We start from the raw sequence: 25,682 nt of genomic DNA, 5'->3' as shown, positions 1-25,682 counted from the left end.
AGCCTTTAAATCTTGGTACTTGTAATTCACCAGTCTCACTGGCTGTGCGTGCCTGGTCTGAACAGTATTGTTGCAGTAGTCTTCAACAGCGATCATGTGCGCCCAGATGTAGTGTGCTGTACTGAGCTTCTGTGGGGTGGAGATGGCAAACCAACTTTCTCTCCCTCTCTCAACTCCTAGGAGGTGCCAGGCAGCTTTCAAGTGAAGTGGTACTTCTGTTTGTTGGATCTGAGCTGTGATGAGTTCAAGCAAGTTTATTTCAAGTCTGCCTGGCTCTGTAAGGAGAAAACTGCCCAGTCTTTTCTTTGCCTGTTCTCCCCCTTCTTCCCCATTTCTGATTGATATTTATGTATGTGAAAAAAAAAAAAAAGGTCATGCTTACCTGTAATAGATATATTTTGCTTGGAAAACTGTTTTGGGTTCAAAATGACTGCAGTTTACTTGCTGTCAAAGTAAATGTGGATGAAAAACACAACCTGAAAACCAGCTCAGAGCTGAGCTCTGTCATGACAGAGCATGCAAACCTTGTACTGGCCCAACACAGAGCTGATAAGGTAGTTCAACATTGTCCTGCTAGACATGCTGGAAAGGCTGAAAGAGCCCAGATCAGTTAGCTGCAGGACATTAAGGGACTGTTAATATGTGGTTAAAGTCCCCTTGCTAGGGAAGGTGGGCCAGACACTGGATTGCTCTTTGTTTTGGTACTGGTTAGTACTAAACTGACTAAGTTTGCTAAGTCTCCTTGAAGAGATCTCTTTTTGCATCTGGCTGGGGAGCAGTGCTGGTCTGTGTTGAGCCCACCTGGCCATGGGTCAGTTCAGACTGTCTCCTGGCTACTTCCAGAATAATAGATGGATGTGAAATAGATGGATGTTGGTTACTTTTGCTGTGGATAATGAAACTTCTTTGCTCCTCCTGGTTAACTGTGTGTGTGTGTAGCAACTATCTTTTGGTGTTTGCCAGACTAGAAAAAACTGGAATGCAAATTGCCTGATTTCTTATTTCATGGCTGTGGACTGTTTTATGCAGCTTTGTACTGTGAAATATGGGAAACCAGGCTTAGCCAAAAGTGAGTTGCCTAGCAGACGCTTACTGTCATACAAATTAGCCACAGCTTTTGCATCTTGGAGTGCTGCCAGCAGAGCTAGCTATTGCATTAAATGTCTACTACCAGTCATGATCTAAACTGAAAGCGAGAAGATTAATTGCTCTTCTAGCATTATCTTAGCAGTTAGCACTTTTTGTGGTGTTAAACATGTTTTTCCTCTTTAAACCCAAACCGCAAAATACTGCTCTCAGTTTCAAACCAGTGAGTGTATGGGAAGAACAGGAAAAAAAAGCAATTAAGTATAAGTATCACACATGTATAAGAGCTATCTTGCTTTAAAGTGGAAAGGGAAGCTAATTGTTTTAGTGCTGCCCATCTGGTATGTAACAACAAATACCTTCAAAACTATAGTTTCAGGAAATATATGCCTTAAAGAGTGGATACAGTTTACTTGAGCTACTAGTGGGTACTACACAATAGCTTTCAATAACTATTTTCTTTGACTTTATTCTGCCTCAACCAAGTAAATTAATACATAATTGTACTAATGTAGTTTGACTAAAGAAACACAGTACTTTTTCCTTGCCTAGAAATATTTCCGTCTGAAATTTTCCTGAGTTGCAAAGTTCTTAAGAAGTAACTCACTTGAACAAGAAATAAACAATGTTGGAATTTTGGAAACTTCAATAAGCTGCTGAGGATATAAGGTTGTTTTCGGTAACTGATGTCTGTTGTAAGTGAAGAATTTGACACCAGAAAGGCTAGTTTGAGTTCTGTTGGTAACCTTGACTGTTCATACCAATGCTGCTGATTTCTGTTTCTGTTCTCTGTAAAATTTCTTCTTAGCCAAGCTCTGCATCACCAAGGCTTTCATTTCTGCACTTACTAAATGACAGATGGAAACGCTAGATCAAAGAAATGTTTATGTTTCTTCTAGAGGTTTAGCTTTCCTGATTGAGGAGGAAAGTGAGAAATTTGACCCAGGCTCCCCTGAGACAAATGAAAAATCCTAGAAAAAAAACTCCAAACCCTAATCAATTGAATTCATTTCAGAATTCTGCAGGGGAGGAGATAGCATCGTCTTGTTGTAATTTTTAGCAGTCCTGCTATTGGTAGTACTGTCCCTGTAGTGCAGCAGCCCTTTTTTGAAGAAGAATATGAGAGCCACCAACAGATGCCATTTACTCCTTGCTTGTGTGTGGGAGTGTTTGTAAGTGCCTGCTGTGACCGAGTGACTGCTAACCCATTAGTTCTCTGCCTGAGAACAGCTACTCATGCACTGGCGCAGCTCTTGTTGCTACATGAGACATGGTGTTTGGTTTATCCTTAATCCTTACAGGGCTGCTACAAGAGTTTCCTGTCACTTTTCTTGCAGCGTTTACTCTTTGGTCTGTAGAGTTCAGAAAAGCCTGTTTCTTTTGTGCAAGGGAATCTGAAATGTAAAGGCCAAATGGTAATGTGTACTAGCCTAGAAATAATGTGCTGAGTTTGTAACTGCTGGAGAAAATAATTTGGCACATAGTTATTTCTGTATACCTCCCTAGCACCAAGAACAATTAGGCACCAGCTGAAGACAGTGACTGCCAAATCCACATTTGGATGAGGTGGGTGTTTCTGGGTGGTGCAGTCATGCGTTAACAAGTGTGACTGCCTCACTAAAACAAAAGTATATTTGTTTCCCCAAGACCTTTGTAGGGATATACCATCCTTAAGAGGAAAGGAAACTGATAAAGCATCTGGTGGGAAGGAAAGGTAAAGAAATGAGTACAGGATAATGAGGTGTATTTAACTGCTTGCTGTTAGCAAAATCCATCCACCTGAACTGGATATAATGTTCACAGCTGCTTCAGGAATTATTCTCTGTGAAAGCTGAAGCGGGAGCAGGTCAGCTGCTCCAAAGCCAGCTCTCTGGTTTTTAGAAGGAATCTAAACTGATGGGCGGATGGGTGGGCAGCAACCAGCAACAGGGAGAGCAGCTGAAGCAGGAGCAGGGATAGAGATCTAGGAAGCTTTGTGCAAACCCCAGAGCAACTGTAAGCCCCTTCCCTGCAACGCATGCACACAGTCTTCTGAGAGAGATAGGAAAAGGGCCATAGTTTGGTTTCTTTCTATTTGCTGAGTTACGACACAGAGCTACTTGCAAAAAATCTTAGTTCCAGTGCATAAAATCTTGCTTTCTCTTGCTCCTTGAATCCAGTGCTAAGCTCCAGTGGATACCTGTGTGCTTAACGGAGAGGGCAAAGCAAAATCCCAAGGAAATCTTAACCTTTATGCGTTTTGAAAGAGGAGCTCACTTTTTCTCTTAACACATCGCATACATGGCTAAATACTAGAGATTAAATGATCTTGTGTGGGGTTGTGTTGTTTGGCACAGTGGAGTCTGCTAGAGAACGAGTGATGAGTTGCAGTCAGACACAAAAAAATGATGGTCCACAAGCCGCAAGTACTTTTAATGGGATAACTACCTGCTCATTTGCTTAGATTTCTTGTGGTTGCATCTTCCACCACTGGGGTGTTGGAGGGTGAGCAGATACAGCTCAGCGCAAATGATATAAAAGAAACCACCCTGCATCTTGAGAAATGTTTAGCAGCTCAATTAGATTCAGAGTATAATACCATTAACAGTGCATAAATGACAGCTATTTTCTGTTTATCTACATATTGTTCCATTCTTGGACCTTTATCCATTATTATTTAAATAGGAGTATTTTAAGTATCATTTCTCCTCAAAAGCAACCCCTGTTTTTACTTCTGATTTGATTTTACATGACATTGTCAGACTTCGTACATGTAAGAGGATAAACAATATACTCTACCCTTCTGCAATCATAAACGGAGAAGCAGGGGAGACAAAGATAGATATCCTGCCCTAGATATCCAGTGCTATGACTGAGTACCCAGGAAACGTGAGAAACAGGTCTTCAATCTTAGATGTTTCAGTGGGGTTTTCTTTGCTGCTTTCTGCTACTCTGCTAATCCTTTTAGAAAGCTGAATTCCATGGCTTTTCCGGGAGACAGCAGAACACAGCTGATGTTTAAAGCAGTTTTTTCTTTCATCATAATGCAGCCATTGCCAAGGTCACGGGGGCTGCAGAGGCTGTGCTCTGACTGCAGTGGTAGGAAAGTGGGCTAGCTTGCACTGACCATCCACCAAATTCCATCCTGTCGCATCCTAATATCTTCAAAATTTAGCTGTGCTACTGCTGTGCTGGAGCTACATGGCATGACGAGCTTTCCATTAGATTCCTGGCTGGGTTAAAATCAACAATAAAGCAAATGCACTGTTTCTACTACTTGTGAATAGCATCTCATTTAGACCTTGATATGAAAGCAGAATACAGTAAGTTGCAAGTGACAGAAACAAATTAGCTCAATATTTCAGGTTTCAAACCTTGTCATCTTGCAAGAAACACCTCTGACAGTTGTTGTGTCAGCTGGTAGCTAGTGGGCAAAATATGAAGATTATTTAACTGCAGAGTTTGTAATACAGGGAAGGGGGAAGGGGAAGAGAACAATGACAGTGATGATTTCTTTCTGGGTTTTCTTGTCTAATGCAAACTACTGAAAGTCTCTTGGAAGAAGAACTGCAAAGACCAGTGAGTGATACCTTTCCAAATCTAACGTGTGCATAGTGGTCTTCTGTCTCAGCTTCTTTGAGATGTCCTTAAGCTGCTGGCTCAGGTGCCAAATCGGTGCTTTTGCAGGAGACTGCTGCTCCTGACAGTAGGGTTTGTAGTTCCTGTAAGGAGCTTCAAGTCCCTATTTCTGCTAGAAAGCACTGAATGGCTGGCAATAAACTCAGAGCCAGAGTCTTGCTGGCACAGCCTAGATCTGTTTGTCCTGAAAAGTGCAAAATCCATCCTTGGGTTCTGGTGTGGCTTTTAGCAGCTTGCCTGCACTTAGGGGTAAATGCCTACTTCCCTGTTAGTACCCTTAGCTGGTGGTAAACTTGCTTTGCTGGTTTTGAGGTGAGGGCTGTTCTTGCACTCAAAAGCGCTGTGGGCATGTAAATCGAAGGCTGGCATGTAAATCAAAGCTGGCCACAGTGCCATTTTTGAGGCCTTAGAAGGAGCCCACAAAGAGATTTGTTCATTGTGGTTACCTTTGACTGAACCAGGCTGGTCAGGGCTGGCTGGAGTGCCTGCAAGGTCCTTTTAGCTCTGCTGGGACTGGGGACATGGACTAAATGCTTTGGGGGAAGGAAGTGCCAGCCAGTGAGCACCCCACAGGATCCCCTGCCTAGGTGGGCACTGTGTACTGAAGTCACTTCCTCTGCCCTTACTGCAGAAGCTGCTGCACAACCTTTTCCAGGGACCCATGCTGCCAGTACCATGGTCGGTATCTGCTTTCTCACAGGCTTGGAAAGAGGGTGCACAGCCCTACTGCTTGAGGCAGCTGAGTAAAGAATTGGGGGACACCAGTCTTCTGAGCCAATGGAGGGCTGAACATGCTGAGCTGGAGCTGTTAGCCAAAGTTCTTCATTAGGTGGCACTCAACCAAACCTCACTAAGCCACCCAGTGACAGCAATGCTCTAGGGGCTCCTGCACAAACTGTGTGGCTGGGTTTGGTGCTGAAAGTCATATGAGCCGTGCCTCATAAGGTGTGTGAGGTAGGGGTGAGGACATGAAGAAAGGAGTCTCATGCATTTCTCCTTTCTCACATCTCCATTAGGAGGACCAGGTGCTCTTTATGAGCTTACCCTCCCTACATGCTACTGCACTGGTTTCTCAGAGCACCAGGCACTACGTGTACCCAGCTCACTGGAGGTGCCCCAGCTGTCTGGCTGTTTCCCTTGGGGCTGTGCCCACATCTCTTGTGGATGCACAGTGGCAGAGGGCTTGTAACACTGGCTGGCTACGAAACTAATAACCCATGAAAGCACCTCACCTGCTGCTGGAGTTCTCTGAGGGCAAAACACAGGCAAGTCCTTCATCTGCGGGAGAAAGCAGAGCTGCAGCTGCACTCAGCTAATCAACACAGGATGATGCTAGATATGTTTAAGTTACTACTCTTCCCTGGGAAAGGGTTGGCTCTGTGCTGCAGGCCTGTGCCAAACTAATAAAATCATGTCTTAATTCCAGGGTGTATCTTCTGTCTTATTTGTGATTAGGGTCTACTTCAAGTGTATATTTCCTTCATATTTAAGGTAGTACCTTAGGCTTCAAGCTAGGCAGCTGTGCAAATCCCAACTGGATTAGAGCCACAATATGCTACCTCTTTTTCCAGAGCAAAACTGACTGCAGATGATCCATCTCTTTAAAACTTGGGCAATTTATGCTCCCAGTGCTACTGATACAAAAAAGTCATCATGTAAATGAAGAGTCTCAGTGTTTTTTCTTAAATACAACAAATGTCATCTCAGTTATATAAATTTATACAGGTTAAAAACCCAGTGAGTATGTTCTCCTTATATGAACAAAAGCTCTTAAAGATATTGCCTACACCGCACAAGCTTCTGGAAGGCTTTCTTGAAATCTTCATTAAAGATTGTGTAGATTAGAGGGTTAATAAGGGAATTTATGTATCCCAGCCATGCTAGGAAATTAGACATGTCTTCCGAGATGTGACATCTTTCACAGGTATTAACAACTACTTCTTTTACAAAGAAAGGGAGCCAGCAGATCACAAATGCCCCTAAGATCAGACCCAGCGTAGTTGCTGCCTTTCGCTCTCTTGTGCTAGAGATTCTCTGTTTTTTCCAGGACTTCTCATGCTTAGATTCAGACCTGGGGCTTCGTATGGTGATACTGATTTTATCACAGTTCACCACAGGATCTGATGTCTTCTCTGCTGTGCTGGGCATTGAAACTGACTTGGTGCTTCTTTCACCTGCATCCAAGAGCACTTGTCCATTTACCTCCTCCCTTACAATCCGGCTGACGCTTCTTCTGTGAAATGTCTTTGCTGCCTTGTATATCTTGTAATAAAGGATCAGAATCAAGGCCAGTGGGATATAGAAGGCGCCAAATGTAGAGTAAATGGTGGAAACAATGTGGTCGTGTTTGATGATGCATTCATCATCCCTGCTGGTTGTCTGGTGCCGCCAAAACAAAGGTGGCATGGAGATAAAAATGGATATGATCCATACCACTGTGATCATGATGCCAGCGTGCTTAGGTGTCCTTTTTCGTGCATATTCCACAGCATCTGTGATCGCTCTGTACCGGTCCAAAGCAATGGCGGAGAGATGCAAGATGGAACATGTGCAGCACGTAATGTCCACGCTCAGCCAGATGTCACACACCACTTGCCCCATGATCCAGGTCTCCTTTACAATGTAGACAATACTGAAGGGCATTACTAGGACTGCCACAAGGAAATCAGTCACTGCAAGTGAGCAGATTAGATAGTTGGCAGGGTGGTGGAGCTTTCTTGTTACAATTATTGCAGTCATCACAAGAGAATTGATGGCCGTTGTCATTAGTGCAAGCATAGATAGGGTAATGGAAATGAGAATCTTGGATGTTGCCCATTTAAATAATTCTTCTGATGTACCATTTTGTTCAGTTGAGTTTATTAAATCCATGTTCTTTTTTTAAAGGTGATCTTTATCAGTAGCAGTTCTTTATCAGTAGCAGTTACCTGTTGGAAAAGTAAAAACATTCAGAAAGTACATCCTAGAATCACAGAATCATAGAATAATTAGGGTTGGAAAGGATCTTAAGATCATCTAGTTCCAACCCCCCTGTCATGGGCAGGGACACCTCACATCCTTAGTCTCCAATCTGAATCTCTTGATTTTTGTCATCTTAAAAGACTATGGACCCCAAACTTACAAGACTTGTCACTGGAAATAATTTTGGATCCAGACAGATTTTCCTGGCTAGCACTGTGTGGGGGTGCTCTGCCTCCAGAATAGGGGCCTCCTTTTTCTCCTTGATCATGCTGTTGGGAAGGGCATGTTTGCATGCCAGGGGAGAGGAGCATCCTGTATTGCCTGAGATGGCACTGCCCTGTGGGGTGGTCCATGTTGCTGCACAAGGAACCAGACTTGTTCCTCAAGCAGGGCAGCAGCATCAGTGCAGCCCCTGGGGTGCAGAGCCAGCCCTCCTGCTAAATACTTACTCTGAATGGATTGCAGTCAAGTTTTGAAACTGGGTAAACTCACCCTGAAATAAGTACTAATACTGCATTTAGGCACTCTCTACTCCACTAAGCAATGTAATGGCTCTTGAAAACTTTAATCCACAGGAAGCAGGCATAATACTTCTTTTCTGTCTAAAAACTCTCCCCATCAGTATATGAGTCCTCCCTTGTGTATAGATAAGCATGGGCTTTCTAAACAGGGATATAGTTTTCAAGAGAAAACAGAATCTTGAAACATTGCAGTACAAACAGGAGAAGAAACAGTTCCATGTGGAAAGGTTTCTTTTAGGCAGCTCTAAAATGAAACAGCTGGATATATTTTAAAGCTTCAAATGGTTGACTTATTGTCTAACTGAAATATTATACATAGAACCATAGACTGGTTTGGGTTGGAAAGGACCTTAGACATCATCCAGCACCAGCCCTACTGCACAGGCACAGACACCCCCCACCAGACCAGGTTGCTCCAAGCCCTGTCCAACCTGGCCTTGAACACTGCCAGGGATGGGGCAGCCGCAGCTTCTCTGGGCACCCTCTGCCAGCATCCCACTATCCTCACAGGGAAGAATCTCTTCCTAATGTCTAATCTGAATCTCCCCAGAGAACCCAGAGTAGAAGACGACGTGTGTGGTATCATGGAAGTTTTCTGTGTTCATCCAGTTGAGCTGTGTTTCCCCATCTTTATCAGTAGCAAGGCTGGAAGCCTCAGTTTGAAGCAGGACACGCTCCTCCACCAAATGGTTGCAAATCTTTCTGAGGTGAGCAATACCTGCTCAGTTCCCTGTGGATTTGTTTTTATTTCCTTGTACTCACTTTTAGAAATGCCTGAGCTGTTCCCCATGGGAAAACTTACTGAGACACAAGAGCCTACGAACAGTACTGCATCAGAGAGAAGGTCCATATGCCCAATACTTGGTCTCCAAAGAAGCCAAGCATCAGTGTCTAAAGGAAAGCCTATGAGCAGAGCAGGTCTACTTCTGCCAGGGTCCTGGGGGTGCTCAAAGGCCTCAGGGTCTGGGACCCATCTCCTCTGGGACCTCCACCCCACTGCCTCCTCCCAAAGGCCCAGGGAACATAGCTCGGCTTGGGGCCTTCTGTCCCTGCCTGAACCATGTAGCTGAGCCTTTCCCTGTCTCCCGGATGGGTCTGGGACCTTCATTGCAGACAGCTGCTCTCTTGGGTGGACCCCTTATACTTACGTCATCACTTGTCATGCAGAGCTGTTGGCATCACACAGCATAACCCATTCCAAGTCTAGTATAATCTGGTGTAGTACATTCCATTCTATCCCATCCTATTCTGCTCCATTCCATTCCATGCCATTCCATTCCATTCCATTGCTTCCCACTGGAGTCAGAAGGAGATTGTGATGCCTCCTAAGAGCCTGTGCCTTCCCTGTCTCCTGCCCGCACTCACTATTTAACAACTCCTCTCCTCTGTTGGATGACCCATGGCAAGGGTGTCACGCTTAAAGAACAGCAGCTCCTACACAAAAGCAGGTGAATTGCGGGTCCCAATCTGCACAGTTCAACCCCACACTTATTTTCTAAGCTTTCCTGCTGCTCCAGGTAAACCTGGGCTGGGTCTGCAGTCAAAGCAGCTGCAGAAACACCTCCCTGTCCAACTCCACACTCAGCTCCCCTCCCCGTTAAAGTCATGTTCCAGTTCTGGTTTGCATCAAGAAGGCCTTGTTATGGTGCTGAAGAGATCTTGGAGCAAGTGTCAGTGCTGGTTAGGAGGGACAGAAAAAAGTTCTGTTTCACCTGCAGTTGCATCTTTCTTCTGTGCCACGCTGCAGGGACACATTCCATTTTTTTCCAGGCAAGCATTTACATGAGCTGGCTGCCAGCATGTCTGGATGCCTTCAACAGAACCTCCCCAGCACTACAGCTTTTCCTCTGGAGGATCTCTCCTGCCTTACATGCTTGGTGTCCCCATCTTTATTTCCATCACCATGGCATTTATTTTAACATACAAAGTGGTTAGGCCTCTGCCTGGTGGGAAGCAGTACAAAAGCAGCAGAAGTGTTGAGCTGTTTTACATAGCAGGGCAGACTGATAGGAAGAAAAGCTGCCAAACATTAAAATGGTAATAAAAGATGCGCATTAGCAACTGGGGATAAAACTTACCTGTTCATCTCTGGCTGGCAGTATAGATTTGCTTGAGGGTGTTGTTTCCTTACAAACTCATGCCTGCACAGTGGCCAGCTGCCCACTGGAGAAGAAAAGGCTCTGGGGTGTCCTCAGAGCAGCTTCCAGTACCTAAAGGGGACCTACAGGAAGTCTGGAGAGTCCTCATCAGGTCGCTGTGCTGGCACAACAGGTTAAAACTGCCTGACTGTCCCCCTCTGCTCAGAACTGGGAGGAAACAAACCCAAATGGGGCTTCAAGGCATAGATTAGATTATTACTTTTCCTCAAGTTTTGCTATTCTGTGGTTGCTGCTGAGGAAAACTGAAGAAAACTTGGATGCTGGTTGTTCTGCTGATGACTCTACAGGAACAGTGTAACTCCTCTGATGGCTCTGCAGGAAGCAGAAAGCATGGAAATACCGACTGAATAAATTCTCAGTTATGTTCTGGGTATGTGCACCCAGCTTTCTTATCAAGAAGGGTGTCTGATCACTCTGTGGACTGCAGCTTGAGCTTCCAGCTTTTTTAGCCTAAAGCTTGTAACATGCAGTAAGAGGATCACTTTCCATCCTCTTGCATGTTTTGACTTGCAATTTGTTGTGTAAGATCTACCTGATGAACCCTTAAGTGGGGTTTTAACTGACACATTTTAGACTGCAATGAGTGGGTTACACTTGTGTGCAACATGTAGATGTAGATGTGGCAACTTGATACCGCATGTAGAGAAAAATGGGAAATAACTGAATGATTTTTCATAGGAAAAATGTCATTAAAATAGCTAAAGCTTTTTGGTATTATGTTGGAGTGGCTGAAAAAGAATCTCATATACTGTTAATAACCTTGGACCCAGCTCACTAATTTGGTTTGATATTGTAACCTGGGACAATATTTAGTATGCTGTTGACCTACTCAGAAAGTTTTTTAGCACTGCTTGACCAACACTTAATTGTTTGGAAGACAAGGAATGGAAATGTATTTGACATGGTGATATTTACAAATGCTGAACAGAATCTTGTCCTGTATGTGAGCTCATCACAGCATGTGAGTGTTCTCTTTCTCTCTGTGTCTCTCCTCTGAACTTGAAATACACTTCACACACATAAAAATAGATCTTTCATCATGTCAGTGTCACCTTAAAACCTTCTGAATCAACAGTAATTGCTAGTTCGCAGATATTTTTGTCTACAGCTAGCTGCTTTCCAGAGAAGGAATAGGCACATATGGTATTATCTGGTGAAAGTTCAACCTCTGCAAAATAAATCTTAATTTTTAAGCTTGTATAAATACATGGAGGAAAGAAAGTTTACTGGGAAAAACTATGACTTCTGTTGATACCCAGCAGTTGATCATATTTTAGAAGCATTACTCATTATGGTTAATTACCTTATAAATTTCTAACTCTTTGGATGTTAGTCCTTAATTGCAAGCAAGCAAAAAGCAATTTAGAGCTAATGAAAGCTGATTAATAGCTTTTGAAAGACTATTCAGTGTGAGACGTGGAGTAAGGAAGATACTGCATGGGTGCGTTCACCAAACTGGTGTGTAGATTATACAGGTTACTTTAGTGCTGCAGTGATCTGGAGGCTCTTTGTAAGAAGCACACAAAATGTGCTTACTTGCCATGTGCAGTGATTATGCTTCTCTGTGTGGTTTTAAGATTATCAGCTGGTATGCTTAGATTTCATTCAGGCTGCTAGCCTGGAAGTACAGCAGTACTGAAGATTACCACATTGAGTTTTAGTGTACTGCTGTTAGATTATTGTGCTGCAGTCTGCTGTTCATGGGGCATAACCTGTTCTCTAACGGTTCCCATCTGGATATATACCCTCCTGTTCCTACATCAAAGTTGCCTTTACAGTGCTGTCAGCAGGTGTCCACCGTGGTCCCTGTGGGCTGCTGTGAACACTGGAGTGTGGCTCCATCCAAGACAGACAGAAGTACGGTGATAGGATCTGCCCTCCAAGATAGTGACTCCCTTTGAGGTTACAGTGGGATGTGCTGCTTAGGACTGCCAAGCACAAAGTTTGGTGGCTTTCCTGTCCGAGTTGTATAGGGATCCTCTGCTAACTGTGGTGAGAATTCACACAAGGTTTTTGGGTGGTCATTAGCTAAAAAGATTGGTTTATAAACATGTGGAGTTGGAACACTGGCAGTGCATAAGGACTGATGCTTCTCTCTCTTTTGATCACTTTTACAATGAAATAATTCTGGATTTTCTCTTACTAAGTTGAACTCAGTTCAGTCAGTGGTCGTCAAGGGCTTCTGTCCTCAGGAAGCAACTGAACCACTACAACCAAGTATGAAGGATGGCTCTGTAAACAGTGCGCTGGATTAGAATGCAGGAGAGCTGGCTTCTGCCCCTCTGCTGTAGCTTTTTTGTGTCAATTTTAGAGCAAATTCATTAAAGTGCTTCAGTTAATTCTCTGTAAAATAGCTAGTTTGCATATTCATGTTGCCTTCTCTTTGTAGCATGAATAATCTCTTGTATACATTTACTGCAGGGAAGATCTAATCTCAGGTGATATGCACAGGTTCTGTGGGCATACTGACATAACTACACACTGTACTTCCAGCTCAGACTTTAACATAAGACTTTAAAATGATTCATGGAAGACTTGAAGCTCTCTTCTTTGAGCTGTGAGTTTACTTTTTTGAGTGAAAACAAACTTGCAGCTGGGCTGAACTGAAGGTAAAGCTGTATTTCAACAATTATACAACGGGTTCAACAGTGACACTAGCTATTTTCAAAGAAATTATTACAGTCCAGATGTTTTTTTTTGGCTACTTTTGTGGAACTAGCAACTTGGTGCCCCTCTTGAACTAAGCTGAATCTATCAGCTTATCACTGATAGCGCAAATTCCATGGAAGCTGCTCTTGCTGCAGCTGGAAGTGTTGTCTTTTATCATTACCTTTTCAGTATGCAGCTCTTGTTGGAAAAGTTTGGAAAGACTTGAAACTAATTGCATTATATTGTCCTGAACTGATGATTGGTGAAAGTGGTGTCTTGTACTTTATCTTCATGATAGATCTTAACAGACTAAATTAATCTATAACTTCTATTAAAATACAAGTATGGTATTTCAGCTGCCCCATTAAAGTATTAGCCTTTGATTGCTGAACAAGAGCCCTGTAAACCATAGAAGCTGCTGTTCACCTAAGATAGCATGTCTGTTATCTCGGTACTTGAACATTATCATTTTTAATGAGCTAGCCTCTTCTACAGATCTTTTTTCCTTCCCTTCCAGATATGGCACATTAAGCTGACCAGAATATGAGTACTTCCTTGTCTCTAAAAGCCCATATATCATCCTACTGATCTTATTTAGAAGGCATGGGGGGAAAGGTCTGTGCAGCCTTATCACAAAAGTAAACATTCAATTTGTCTAGTGGCCACTGAAAGAAAAGAGAATGTTGTTGGTGCTCCTCAGTTTTGCAGGGGCACAGGTATATGTTATTAAGCCTATAACCATCCATTTATGTCTGAGATTTACAAAACAGTAGTAAGATCGCTCTTGTTCAATAGCATTAGTCTGTCCTTCCAGATTTGGAAAACAGCATTCCTCTGCCTTTGGGTAAACTTAGAACATAATAGGAAACATTGACTTCTGGAAAAACATGTTTGGGAATACCTTTGGGAAGGGCATCATGAGCTTACTGTTTGGGGTTCTGAATTTAGACTGAACTGTTAGAAATGCACAGCTCTTGATTTTGGGGCCTCGTTTGTCTTATGTTGCTTTAAGTCCTGGCAGTGAGAAAAACTTGATTAGAGTTAAGTACTGCTTTTGGAAACAAGCTTTGAGTGTACTGAGGTGGTTTGACTTTTTCCACCTGGGTTCCTTAGCAAAATGTGGGTTTAACTTGAAAACCTCAGAAAGCAAAATAAGCAACTGATCGAACTAAGGGTATTTAAATTGATGCAGCCAGCAGTTAACAGCCTTTGTGCATTAAGTAAACACAAAGTTGTGCCAATGGCACAGATAGGTCCTACCCATTCCTCTCATTCAGAAACAGGCTTCAGCTGCTTTTGAAATGCTTAAGTGTTTCACTTGCCAGCAGGATCTCTTGCCCTATTGGCCAAACTGATCTGTAAGCCAGTTAGAAAGGCCTAGCTTTCTTGCTCTTGTGGTAACTGATCCTACAAACTTAGTTTCCTGATGGAAAGGAAGACTATACTTGTTTTCAGCTAGTTTTATCAGCTGATCCTGTATAGGCTAACCAGATGCTTACTGAAGGTAAGACTAAAATAATCATAGAAGGATAAAGTAGTTGTAAGTACAGCCTTGCTTGGGAGCTAAAATTGCTTTTGAAACCAGTATTTATGAGTTTGTAAAAATCCTTCCTGATGTGGCTGGGTGTCTTTAGATACCAACCATGTGATGTACTAATGAGAATTAGCTTAGGAATGATCTGTTGTATCAAATATGAGTAGAAGGAAATAATACTCTTTTGAATTAAACAAATCTATTTAAAAAGAGTGAACTTGTATTTGGATCTGAAAGGAGATAAGTACTTTGTTGAGCCTGAGTCCTAGTGCCCCAACAGATGAGAAAGAGGAGGCAGGCACTTTTACTTAATTCTTAGTGTCCTACCTTTAGATTCTTTCCTCCCAGTAACTTTTTCTAAGGCTCCTAAAGTATCTCCCGGGACAAGGCAGAGGTGATTGGCAAGTTTCTAAGAGAAGTTAACCTGAAGGTAGCTGCTGCAAACATGCCATTCCTGGAATGCAAAGTAGATGGCTATCAGCATTGTGAAGCAGAAATCACTAGGTTTTCGGTTGCCCCCTTTTCTTGCCCTGCATGCATCTCTGCATGCTTAAAATCTAACACCCACCTCCCCTCTCCACCCCACCCCCCCCCATTTTTTCCTTTGTATCTGCTACTTAACTAAGAGGTAGAGTTATTCCCAGTTCTTAATCTGTCAGCAAATGTTTGTATAAGCATGCTGACGTAATGCTTTGGATTCCCTGTTTTGGGTGGTACTGCCTCAGTTCATGGGACTAAGCACATTCTGGACCTGAAATGTATTGGTAAGCTGGAGTAATATCTCAAAAGCTCTTTAGGTTTCGCTGTTTGACTCTATAAGTAACTGGAGTTATTTATCACTTCCACTTGTAGAAGGTCACAACAGACCCATTTCTAGAAACAGACCACAAATGACTGTAAAATCACAGATTAAACAATAATACTAATGTCAGCTAAAAAGGCAGAATTCTGCCTCCCAAGCACCCTTCAGGAGAAGCATGCATAAATAGATGGCTTTGCAGTGTGCCCTGAGTATCAGTATAGCACGTGAAGGAAACAAATCTGGGAGCCCTGGAGAGTAGGCACCTCTTCCTTAGAGATGCACAAATCCGTTTATAGCCTGAGTACAGGTGCTCTGGTTTCTTACAGAATGGCAAAGAAAAATCCATTTATGTGCCTTGAATTCAAGGCACAGAAGTTGCATAGTAAACCCGCATGTGATGCTTTTCTTATCCTTGTCACAATCTAAGTCTCTGCATTGGCAAAATGATACATTGCAGTATGTTTTGTGTCAGGCATAACAAAGATGTTGCTTGCTTTAATTTTCAGGATGGTTCTTTAAATTTTTTCAGCTAACAGAAATAATTCCATTTGGCTAAAATGATGAAGTCTGACAGACTTAGCCCTGAAAATTACTGTCCCATGTGTCTGCTTTGTCATGTTACTGCTTTTGGTGCAAATTCAACAGGAGGGATGTAGTGCTTCCACTGAAGCAGCTGAAATTCAAAGTCTAAGGTCTTGCTCAAGATGCCAGGGAATGTGAACTGTCCCTCTGCCACTAGATGCTGCCAAGAGAGATACAAACTCCACTGGGACCAGAACAAAGGCAGTAATCTCTGGCAAAGGGACAGAGCGAAGCGCTGACATAGCTTCTGTCCTCATCTCCCTGGCGTAATTAACTCGCCTTCATGTTTCCTATTGAGGCTGTATAAATTGCAGCGTGCTGGCTGTGACTTCTTTGGCATATCTTCCTCCAGGAGGCTTTGGTCCTTGCTTCATTACTTCATGAGCATTACCAAGTGCTGTGTTTTCCAGCCTGCAAAATAACAGGCTCTTCAGGTCCAACCAAACATGACAGCCACAGGGATTCCCAAACCTCTCTCACAGGGGCAGCTCCTTGCCTTCTGCATTTCAAAGGTGTCACTGCAGTTTCTGTGGAGGCACCACGTGAGCGATCTTTAAACTCAGCCAGGTAACTATGAGCAGAGGACTGAGCAAAACATGCTTGGGTGGCAGGGTTGCTACATAGGTGGGATTAGTCTGTAATGCATTCCTTGATTGCCTTTGTCATGTTCTCTATTTGCATCTGTTGGATTGCATCTGTGCTGCGTGTCAAGTTTGCCTGGAGGATACCTCCCCTGCTTATTGTTATCATATCTGTAGCAACTGCTGCATTTGCTTATATGAAAGAATGATGTTCAGAAAGTAATTATGCATTCCTTGCTGCTTCCAGTGTTGAAGTTGAGGGTTTGTTTTTTTGTCTCCTTTTGGAAAATCAGTCACTCATCTCTGTTTGCTCTTTGTGTCCCTCTGCCATCTGTCTTAATCTAGCTGAGGGGGATGAGGGGGGAGGCAAGCCAGCTTCTCAGCCAGCCCTCTGAATGGGGGGAAGGAGAAGCAGCAAGAATGGCATTGTCCACAGGATGACTGACTTGCTTACATAAAACAGTAGGCATGCCTCTCAAATGCAGCTTTAGTTTTTGGGTGACAGGAGAGTGAACCTGTTATGAACTTGATCATTTTGGCTCAAGAAAGAGAAAATTTCAGACTTGTATTCATAGTTCTCTAGAGGGGATGGCAGGGATTTATTTCTGTAATTCATTAGATGAGGCAATTCAGTTTCCTTGCTTATTTGAGGCTTGTCTGAATCCCTAATCCAGACCTATGTGTGAGAAATGAAGTAGTGTCTGGGCATCCCTGTGTCAGCAAAATGGTACTTTCATGATTGCAAGTATTCTACACAGACAAAGTCCCATGTAACTATGTGGTCAACATCCTGTCCTTAGACAGACGTGTGCTCTTGGTGGTCGAGATCTGAACGTGGACCCTCGATATCATGATTGGAGCATTCACTTCCTATCCCCACTCCTTGGCACCCATCCTTAATTTAGGCTGCAGCTAACAGCCTGAAATTTTCCATTTAACAAAAAATCTTTTGTATTAGGAAAATATGTTAAAAATTTAATTTCAGTTCTGTTGAAGAATTAAATGTTCTGTTGAACGCAATGCGTGCATTTGTTTTCGTTTCAAGTTTTTCTTTGGACTGGCAGTGAATCAAAGAAGTGACTATTCCCCCATCTCTATATGTAATTTGTACAACTAGTTTCATACTGTGCAGGAATGGTTTGCTTTCATGATTATCAACTAAATTTTTACAGTGAGGTGAAAATGCAGAATGGTTTTGCTTGTGTTTCAAAACACTGCTTTTCAGGTAAGGGCTTGAAACCTGCAGGAATCACAAAGCAGTGTTGGAGTAAGGAGGTTGAGAGGCAGTTTTACTTCCTTTGAACAGTAATAAAATGCAGCCTTGTTTCTCTCACTTCCCACTCATCCTTATGCTTTGGGGCCATGTGTTCTTTGCCAGCCCACTGTAAGCACATGCATGCATGGTTGTAAGTCACAAACCCTTTTCACTGATGCACCTACCCCTGAACTCTATTCCTAGGAAGAGTTCAACTTTAAAAAAGACAAGAAAAAATCATTTTCTAGTTAATAGGCTTTTTGGTGGAATAGCTCCGGTATTACCTGACTTCTAAGGTAATGTGGGCACCTTATGTCTTAGTTACTTGCAAATTTTATCAAATGTGGTTTTTATTACATAATAACTGTAAGACCTTTTATTCAACTGGAAGAAATAACCTTGTTCACTCCTGCCTGAACAGTAAGAAAACAATATTTTCATATATGTGTTTAGAAAAGGTCTCTGTTTCAATCTACAATATAAAACCCCATAATTGTCCAACTATCACCTGGGCCACCAGCAGGATGTTTAATTATCTGCTGGGTGCTCAACAGGACAGCTTTGAGGGAGAGCTGGTCTCAGAAGGGTTTGTTGGAAGAGGAGCAAAGGCAACATGTCTGTGTGCTCTTCTGCTGCAAGGGTTCTTCTGCTTGGCACAAGAACAGTACAAGTGTGTGGTTAATTACTTATAACTTGGAGAGACTGCAAAATTCACATAATGTGCAATCTCATCTCTGCCTAATTTTGGGAAACTGGTGCTTTTTTTGCAAAGACTATCTTACTGCAGACTTCCCAGTGTCTTTCCCTGTACTTCTTTTTACGGTGTCATTTGTCTTTATTCTAATCCTTATCTGATCATATTATAGACAGAATGTCTTTCCCTAGGTCTTGTTATCCATATGTGATGAAATAACCCTATCATGTGTAAACTCTGCATTGGGTTTGCACTAAACATCAGTTCTCTAATATTTTCTTTATCCGGACTGATGCAATTCAGGTTGTTTCCTCTGAATGATGTGCATGTAGCCCTGACCAAGTATTTTAAGCAAAATAAAACACGTCTTAACGTTGGTGGATTTGGAAGTGGGAGGAAAGTAAAGAGCATCAACTTTTCAGAGGTAGTAGACCTCAAAATGGTGGTTTTTTTCTGATCTTGGTAAAGACAGAGAGGAAAGGATGCACATGCTGCCAGAAAACCGTGCTGGATTTGTTTCTTTCTCACAGGGATGCATCCATGGGAAAAGATTTTAGTGTGAAATGTTTGTCTTCAGACAATACTTTTCTGTCAGGGGGTGCCAGGCTGCCTGGCCCTGATGACTTCTACCAGTGAAGAACTGCAGCTCTAGGGAGACCCTGTAAAAGGTACAAGGAGGGGAAGGGCAAGTGCAAGTGCAAGCTCCTCCAGTTTGCCTGGGTGTCAAAGGGACCTGGGCCCTGCCACCACTTCAGAGGAGGATGTGCCATGAGGGAATGGCGCAGCAGGCCCTTGTCCTGTCTGAAATGCTGGCAAATTGCAGACTCCCATAAAGTAGTGAGTGTGGTCTGCAGAGGGTGGCCTTCATAAGGTCTTTAGTGTCTTTCTTGAAATTGCTATGCAGAAGCTTAGCATGCAAAAAAATGAACTTTGAGCTCTGAACAGGCGTGTGGAAGGCCGGGAAATCTTACCAAGTGGATAGGAGACACTTGCACAGGAAGGTCCTGTATTGGAGATGTCAGATGAAAACTCCTGGGCAGGTTCCCAGGTTGAGATTTTATTTTACAAGCAGTAATTAAAATGTCCTCAGGTCAGGCTGGCTTAGATTGCTGTAGGTGGGCTGACTTTGCAGTAGGCTCGAAACCACACTATGTGGTACTGTGTCAGGCTGTAGAGATTGAAGCTATTAACCTCCTCCATAGGTAAACAGGGGCAGAGTTCATATAATGAAGAGGCAGAGAGATATAATTTACTGTTGAGACTGGTGTTGCCTGAGCAAGCTGGCACATGCACTTGGCTCCATGTGGGGCTGCTGTGGTGAGGAAGGCAGGAGATAAGTTGATGCAGCGGCTGCCAGGCTCAGGCCAGCAGCTGGTCTAGAAATGCCTTGTGCATGGTCAGGGCCGGGATCTCACCACCATGTTTTGGCACAGAACAACTTTCTTTGTGGTCAGCTGGCACCACAGCTTGCTGAGTCATTCCTGGAAACATTTGGCCCTGGGTATGTTTTTAGGAATGCAACAGAATGTGTTCACACAGAAGCAAGCATTTCTCTTCCCTAGGAAGCTTCCTGGGTCTGTCAGGTCTCCTGTTGCAGATTATTAAGGTCTTAAGCTCTCTAACACTTTGTGGACTCATTTTCTTTTCTGATAGCAAAATAACTGTCACACACAGCTTTTTTTCTTCTGCATAATTCTGATGTAGTTGTGACACTTGACATACAGCACAGATGACTGTGAACAGCTTCTTAAAATTTAAACAGATGATTCAGAATTGCTTATGAAAACCAACCTTATTGCTGCCTATTGAATTCCTGAGGCAACAACTGTGTAACAAGATTATCCAGCTTCAGCTGATCCCCAAAACTTCATTGATGAAGCACCTAAAGAATCTGAAACGATAAGCCTAGGAAACTATTTCCAAACAAAATCTCAGATTTAGTTGCTGATGCTGATACCCCCAGTAATTCCCCCCCTCCACCTTGAGAACCTGCTGATGCTGGCTTTCTAAGATCTTTTAAACCCACTTGTATGATTAAAGCCTTCAGCACTGTAAGGAAGCTTAGCTACTACTTTATCTTAGGGATGCTTGTAGGTAGCACTTCAGCTCTTTGTTTCCCAAGTAAGAAAAAAAGTATAGTTTCAGAAAAGGGTTGAGTAAAGCTATCTTTTAGATTTAGATTGTAATAGTAACATAAAGAAGCAATAACTCCAGCAGCTGTTTTCTCCTTAAGTTGTATGCTGAGAAAATTACAATTGTCTTTCTTATACAAGCACATTTCTTTGTAATCTCTGTGTATACTTGCAATAGATTTCAAAATATTTCCCAAGGATGTTTAAAACTGGTGTTTTACAGTACTTGCACATGATAACATGTAATATTAATTTAATGTTGAACAGAAGCATTAAACTGACTGTTTCTAATTGCTCAAATCTTCAGAAGGCACATCAGTACTCTGAACTGCTTTATGAGAGTTCAAAAACCTCCAGTGGATTCTCAGCTACTGTAGGCTGTCTATAGTCCCTGTAGTTTCTGAGAGCTAAAGATTATAAGACGTGCTTTCACATAATAACATGGTAAAGAGCAGGGGTAAAGGACAGAGGCAAATGGTTAATGTACAGTTCTTCAGAGACTGGAAGAGGCCTAGAAAAATCAAAGGCAAGCCTTTGATGATCTGACTTGTTTGTTATGTATGGGAGCAGCACTGTGCTTAGCACCATTGGAAATGCTGAATCCCTTTCCCTGGATTGCTTACAGCCCAGCTCTCACACTGGCAATTTGGAGGATTTAACTATGGATGTCAGCATGAGAAACTATTTTTCTACCAGGAGACTGGAAAAGACCAAATTAAGACTTTGAAGCTCTCTGCTAAAATGCTGTTTCAGTTTTACCTTTGGAAGCTGCTGAAATGTATGGAAAAAGACTTTCAACATTTTAACAGTAATACATGGTTGACAAGTAATAAGAATTATAGTATAGGGTGTCTATCCTCATGTAGAGAGGGTATACACTGCATTGTATTTTTGCCCATAATTTCTATGTTTTTTTTTTAAGAAATCATTATTGAAAACTAAGTTTTCTTAGTGTTCAAAATAAGCCTTTTCTCCTTGAAGATGAGGAATACTATGTTAACCCTTCTGGAAAGGAGCAACAAAGAGATTCAGGCAAATCACCACATCTGTATAGTCCCTTGTTTCTTTTTCTAATTTTAGGTTTCCCAGTTTTTATCCACAAAATAATGACATTACATTCTTGGATTCTTCTACTTCTTTATTTCTTGATACACAATCTTTAGGATCTAGCTCGGTCATATATATCAAACATTCCCCCTCATAGTCCTGTTTTATAGGCTTTCTTAAAATGATGCAGACCTAGCTCCAGGTAGTTATATACACATACATAAAGAGGGTGCTCTCTCTAATCAGTGGACCTGAGTATCTACACCTCCAAGTAAAACTAGCAGGCCTGAGGAGAAATAGCCAAATTAACTAGCTGATGGAACAAATTTTATATGGCCTCTCCAGCTATATCACAGCACTTTTGTGATACATAATATGTAGTGTAGTAAATCCCCCAAAAGACCACCAGACTCAATCCACTGCAGAGTGTAAGGACTGTCTAAGTACCTAAGTCCTGTAGTATGTGGGCTCCCTTTCCAATGCTTGAAGATTAACGTCCTGATGATTGTGTTGTGGTTTCTTTGGAGCATGTGCTTTAACCAAACAAACTGAAAGCCAGAACTGACTATTAAAACCCCCAAATAAAACAAAAGAAAGCTGCAGAAACCCAAACCAGGAGGTAGGGTTTGTGAGCAGGCAGTGACTTCTCCGGTAAGGGAGCCAGTGTCCTGTCTGATGGGTCTGGGAGCTACAGTAACTTTATGCACACTTATTTATACAACTAGAGTATGCAGGCAGCACAAAAGCATACTCAGTAAATCTACAAGGGGCACAGAAGTAAACTTCTGCCTGCCCAGCACTTGATAGTTGTGACATGATGATTGGCAGGGGGTGCTTTGGATGTAGGCACACTGCATGTGTGCATCTTTGTGTTAGGGAGGTCTACAACTTTCATGAGTGCCCCTGCTCCCTCCCGTGGGAAAACCGTCTCTCTGCCTTGGCTGGGGTGTGCCTGAGGGTGGCAGGACTGTGGCTGACCTCATCTCTGTCCTTGGTTTGTTTTACCTTGCTAGGGGCTGTGGGACCTCCTACCTGAGGAGGTAGGGCACCACACTGCCCTTAGTGGCTCCCAGCGTGGCCAGGCCATGCTGCACCCGGGCACTGTGAGGCATGGGAAGGAATCTGCCCTCCAGCAGTGCCATTAGTCCCTGAAAATTGCAGGTGGATATCTGGGGCTCCAGTAAGACATTTAGTCCCTGTGAGGGTGGGATCCCTGTTGCATCTGCTGTCAGAACACAGTAAGCTTCAGCACTGTCTTCCTGCTGCAGTGTGCAATGCAAGGGGCACCTGTTCCTGTGCACCTCCAAGGTACAGCTCCTGCTTAGCAGTGGAACTTGCTACTTTAGGAAAAGTTGTTGGAACAAATAAAATTAATGGGGATGGCAGCATCTGAAGAAATCAAAAACACTGCTTTTACTCAGAAGCTCCATCTGGTTTTAGGTGTTTTATTCTGGGTTTTAGGATTGAGAAGTTCCAACCATTAGCTGCAGTTCCCAGTTTTGCTGTTGCTTGACCTCTACTGCAACATTTATTATCCTGATAATTCAGATGAATTGCTTTAGACCCAGGCAAGCAATCACAATATATTCCTTCTGCAAATGATTTATTCCAGTTGCTTTGTTCTCTCTGTTTCTGATAATGGATTTTTTTTTCATTAGGAGCTAAGTTAGGCCATGCAGCTGACTTTGTCCTAAAATCCTAGAATCTGTTGTGTTGGAAATAAGATTTTATTAAGATTTCAACCTTTTTTTTTTTTTCTTTTGCTTATTTCAGTATGGCCTAGTTTGACCACAATATTAACTGTCAGTATCCCCAATTCACTAGAAAGGATGAAGCACTGCACAGAAGAAAACCTCACAAACATAACCATTTATTCATCAATTAAATCCAAATTTTAATTAAAAACCCCTATAACAAACAGTATAGGAGTTTTCGGAAAGCATGAGATCTGAGGTTGTGCTGTAGGAGGGAAAGATGCTCAAATGTACTGAAGCCCTTGCTTCTCTATTATTTTCAGCTAGCAGTGGAAAAAATGCTGCAGACCTTTTGAATGCCATGAAGGTTGTTCATATATCTCAGCTGGAGATGAGATATAACATGAAAAGTAAGTGCAGAAGAACACTGAAGAAAGAAACAAAATGAAACAGAAGCAACTCTGAGCAAATCAAAACAACAAAAAAACTGCAACAACCAAAACCTACAACAAACCAACCCACAAAATAAAACTTGTCTACTTCTAATAGCCATCAAATATGGTACAGGATCATTAGATTAACCTTTTGTTATGATGAAAAGCATTGCTGTAAGATGTGTTCCAGCTGTATTTAATGGGATCAGTAGGTTTGTGCTCCTTATTACGTTGAAATGGATAAAGATTTTAATTTAGATAAATAGCTACCTGACATGGTCTGGTTTTTTTTTCTGAGTTTTTTTTTTTGTAGCTGTTGCTTTTATGTTGACTTCTGACTTGTGTGATGATTAACAGATAATTACTTTTTCTGTAGCGAGCAGTGTTGAAGTTGGATGACAAGAAGGAAGTATGTTCCTTGTGCAGACGTTGCTTCTGCAGCAACGTCCAGCAAGACCGATGGAGCTGGTGTTCATGTGGGTAATATGTGGAAAAAGCAGCTGCTTTTGCCCAACACAGTGAACTCTGCTACCCTTTTTGCTGGTTTGCATCTGCCCACTTTAGAGAACTGTGGCAAACTGTGCCTGTTTGGACTTAAGATTTAGATGAGTTTGTTTAAATGCTAGAGATCATTATTCAGTCAGAGTAAGTTGATATCTGTGCCAGAACTGTTTTGGGAAGGTCTGTGTTGGATGCTGGAGCAGGGCAATATGTACTGAGCAAGTGTGCTGGCACCTTCAGGTCTCCCTGAACTGATTTCTCTCTTCTGCATTAGGGCATCTCTTTGCCACCTTGGCATTCACGCTGCACACCCAAGACCTCACATGCTTCTCAGTGTCCAGCAGCTGATGCCAAGCGGGGTGCCAAGACTCTGCTCTTCTGTGACTGCAAAGGTACTCGGACATCATGGATGAATGAATGACTTAAGTGTCTCTACAAGTTTCAGTCTCTGCGGTGAACAGCTGAAGCCTCAAGGGACTGCCATTAGCAGTGCTGTATTCAGGAAAGCAGCAGATCCTTCTTCCCTTTTTATTCTCTCATCCTCTCATTGTAAGGTAACGAAATGCAACAAAAAGGGGTTTTGTTCATCAGACATATCAGCTATTTTGATCACAGGGTGATTGTTTCTCAGTCCTTTTTTCCCCAGAGATTACCTTCCAGCTAGAAAAGTAGATGCACTCCAGCTGGGGCTCCATGCCATATGCCACTGACAGTACTATACACATTTTTCCCTGTCTGGCTGAACGCTTGCCAGACCAAGGCTTAAGGTTTGTTAGCCTCAACGGGCTTTAAGGAAAAAACTGTTTGATTGCTTCTTAATAATGCAATTTTTTTTTTTTTGGTCCATCCTAATGTAATTAAAAATCTTTTGCTGCCATGATGGCTGTTACAGTATATCCAGAAGGAGGCTGTTTGTTGACTGCTCTTCAAAATACAAGAAGTTGGTGTCTTCGTGGCTCTTCTTTTGCTTTCATGTAAGCATAGAAAAGACGTACTTGTGACCTTTTATTCAGTTGGTGTGAGTGTGCTTTCTTGAGTTTTTATGGGGGTGAGAAGTCTGTCTCAGAAGAAAGCTCAGATTCCTTCTTGATGGTATTGTGCTAAGAAAAGTCTGCAATATAACTGTTGAGCAGAGACGTATGTTTAGGAATCTGGTAGCAGGGGGCTTTTAATTTGTTTGATTCCATGGCATGACAAAGTTATTTTCCAGTTTGAAGTATTTGTTTTTGACTGTGATTGTTTGTGCTACTTTAATCTTATAAGAATAATAATAACAACAGTAATCTCTTCAAACGTTTTCAGCTGCATGTGTTGGCTGCACTGCAGGTTGGTAATAAAAATGGTGTTATAAATTGCAATGACTTGCGTATGGGAATAGGTCTTTTTAATATTCTCAGTTTGCCACAGATGGTAATTACTGCACTTGCACTTT

General features: G+C 42.4%; 1 protein-coding gene and 1 long non-coding RNA gene across 2 annotated transcripts in view; both read right to left on the bottom strand.

Annotated features, from left to right (window-relative positions):
* Positions 1 to 6,161: 6,161 nt before the first annotated feature.
* Positions 6,162 to 7,606, bottom strand: HTR1F (5-hydroxytryptamine receptor 1F). The gene has a single exon (XM_057410490.1). It carries the CDS (start codon positions 7,573 to 7,575, stop codon positions 6,475 to 6,477), a length of 1,101 nt encoding a protein of 366 aa, XP_057266473.1. The 5' UTR covers positions 7,576 to 7,606; the 3' UTR covers positions 6,162 to 6,474.
* A 5-nt stretch (positions 7,607 to 7,611) lies between these two features.
* LOC130599762 (uncharacterized) overlaps positions 7,612 to 25,682 on the bottom strand; it is a 105,039-nt gene continuing 86,968 nt past the window's right edge. The window contains exon 3 of the long non-coding RNA XR_008972305.1: positions 7,612 to 7,631. This is a non-coding gene — a long non-coding RNA (uncharacterized LOC130599762). The remainder of the gene's footprint in view (positions 7,632 to 25,682) is intronic.

This window comes from Pezoporus wallicus, unplaced genomic scaffold (genome assembly GCF_028554395.1).
Source record: "Pezoporus wallicus isolate ANWC-B61680 ecotype Strahan unplaced genomic scaffold, APGP_CSIRO_Pwel_v1 contig_229, whole genome shotgun sequence".
Classification (NCBI taxonomy): Eukaryota; Metazoa; Chordata; class Aves; order Psittaciformes; family Psittacidae; genus Pezoporus; species Pezoporus wallicus.
This window is presented reverse-complemented; position numbering and strand designations above follow the sequence as displayed.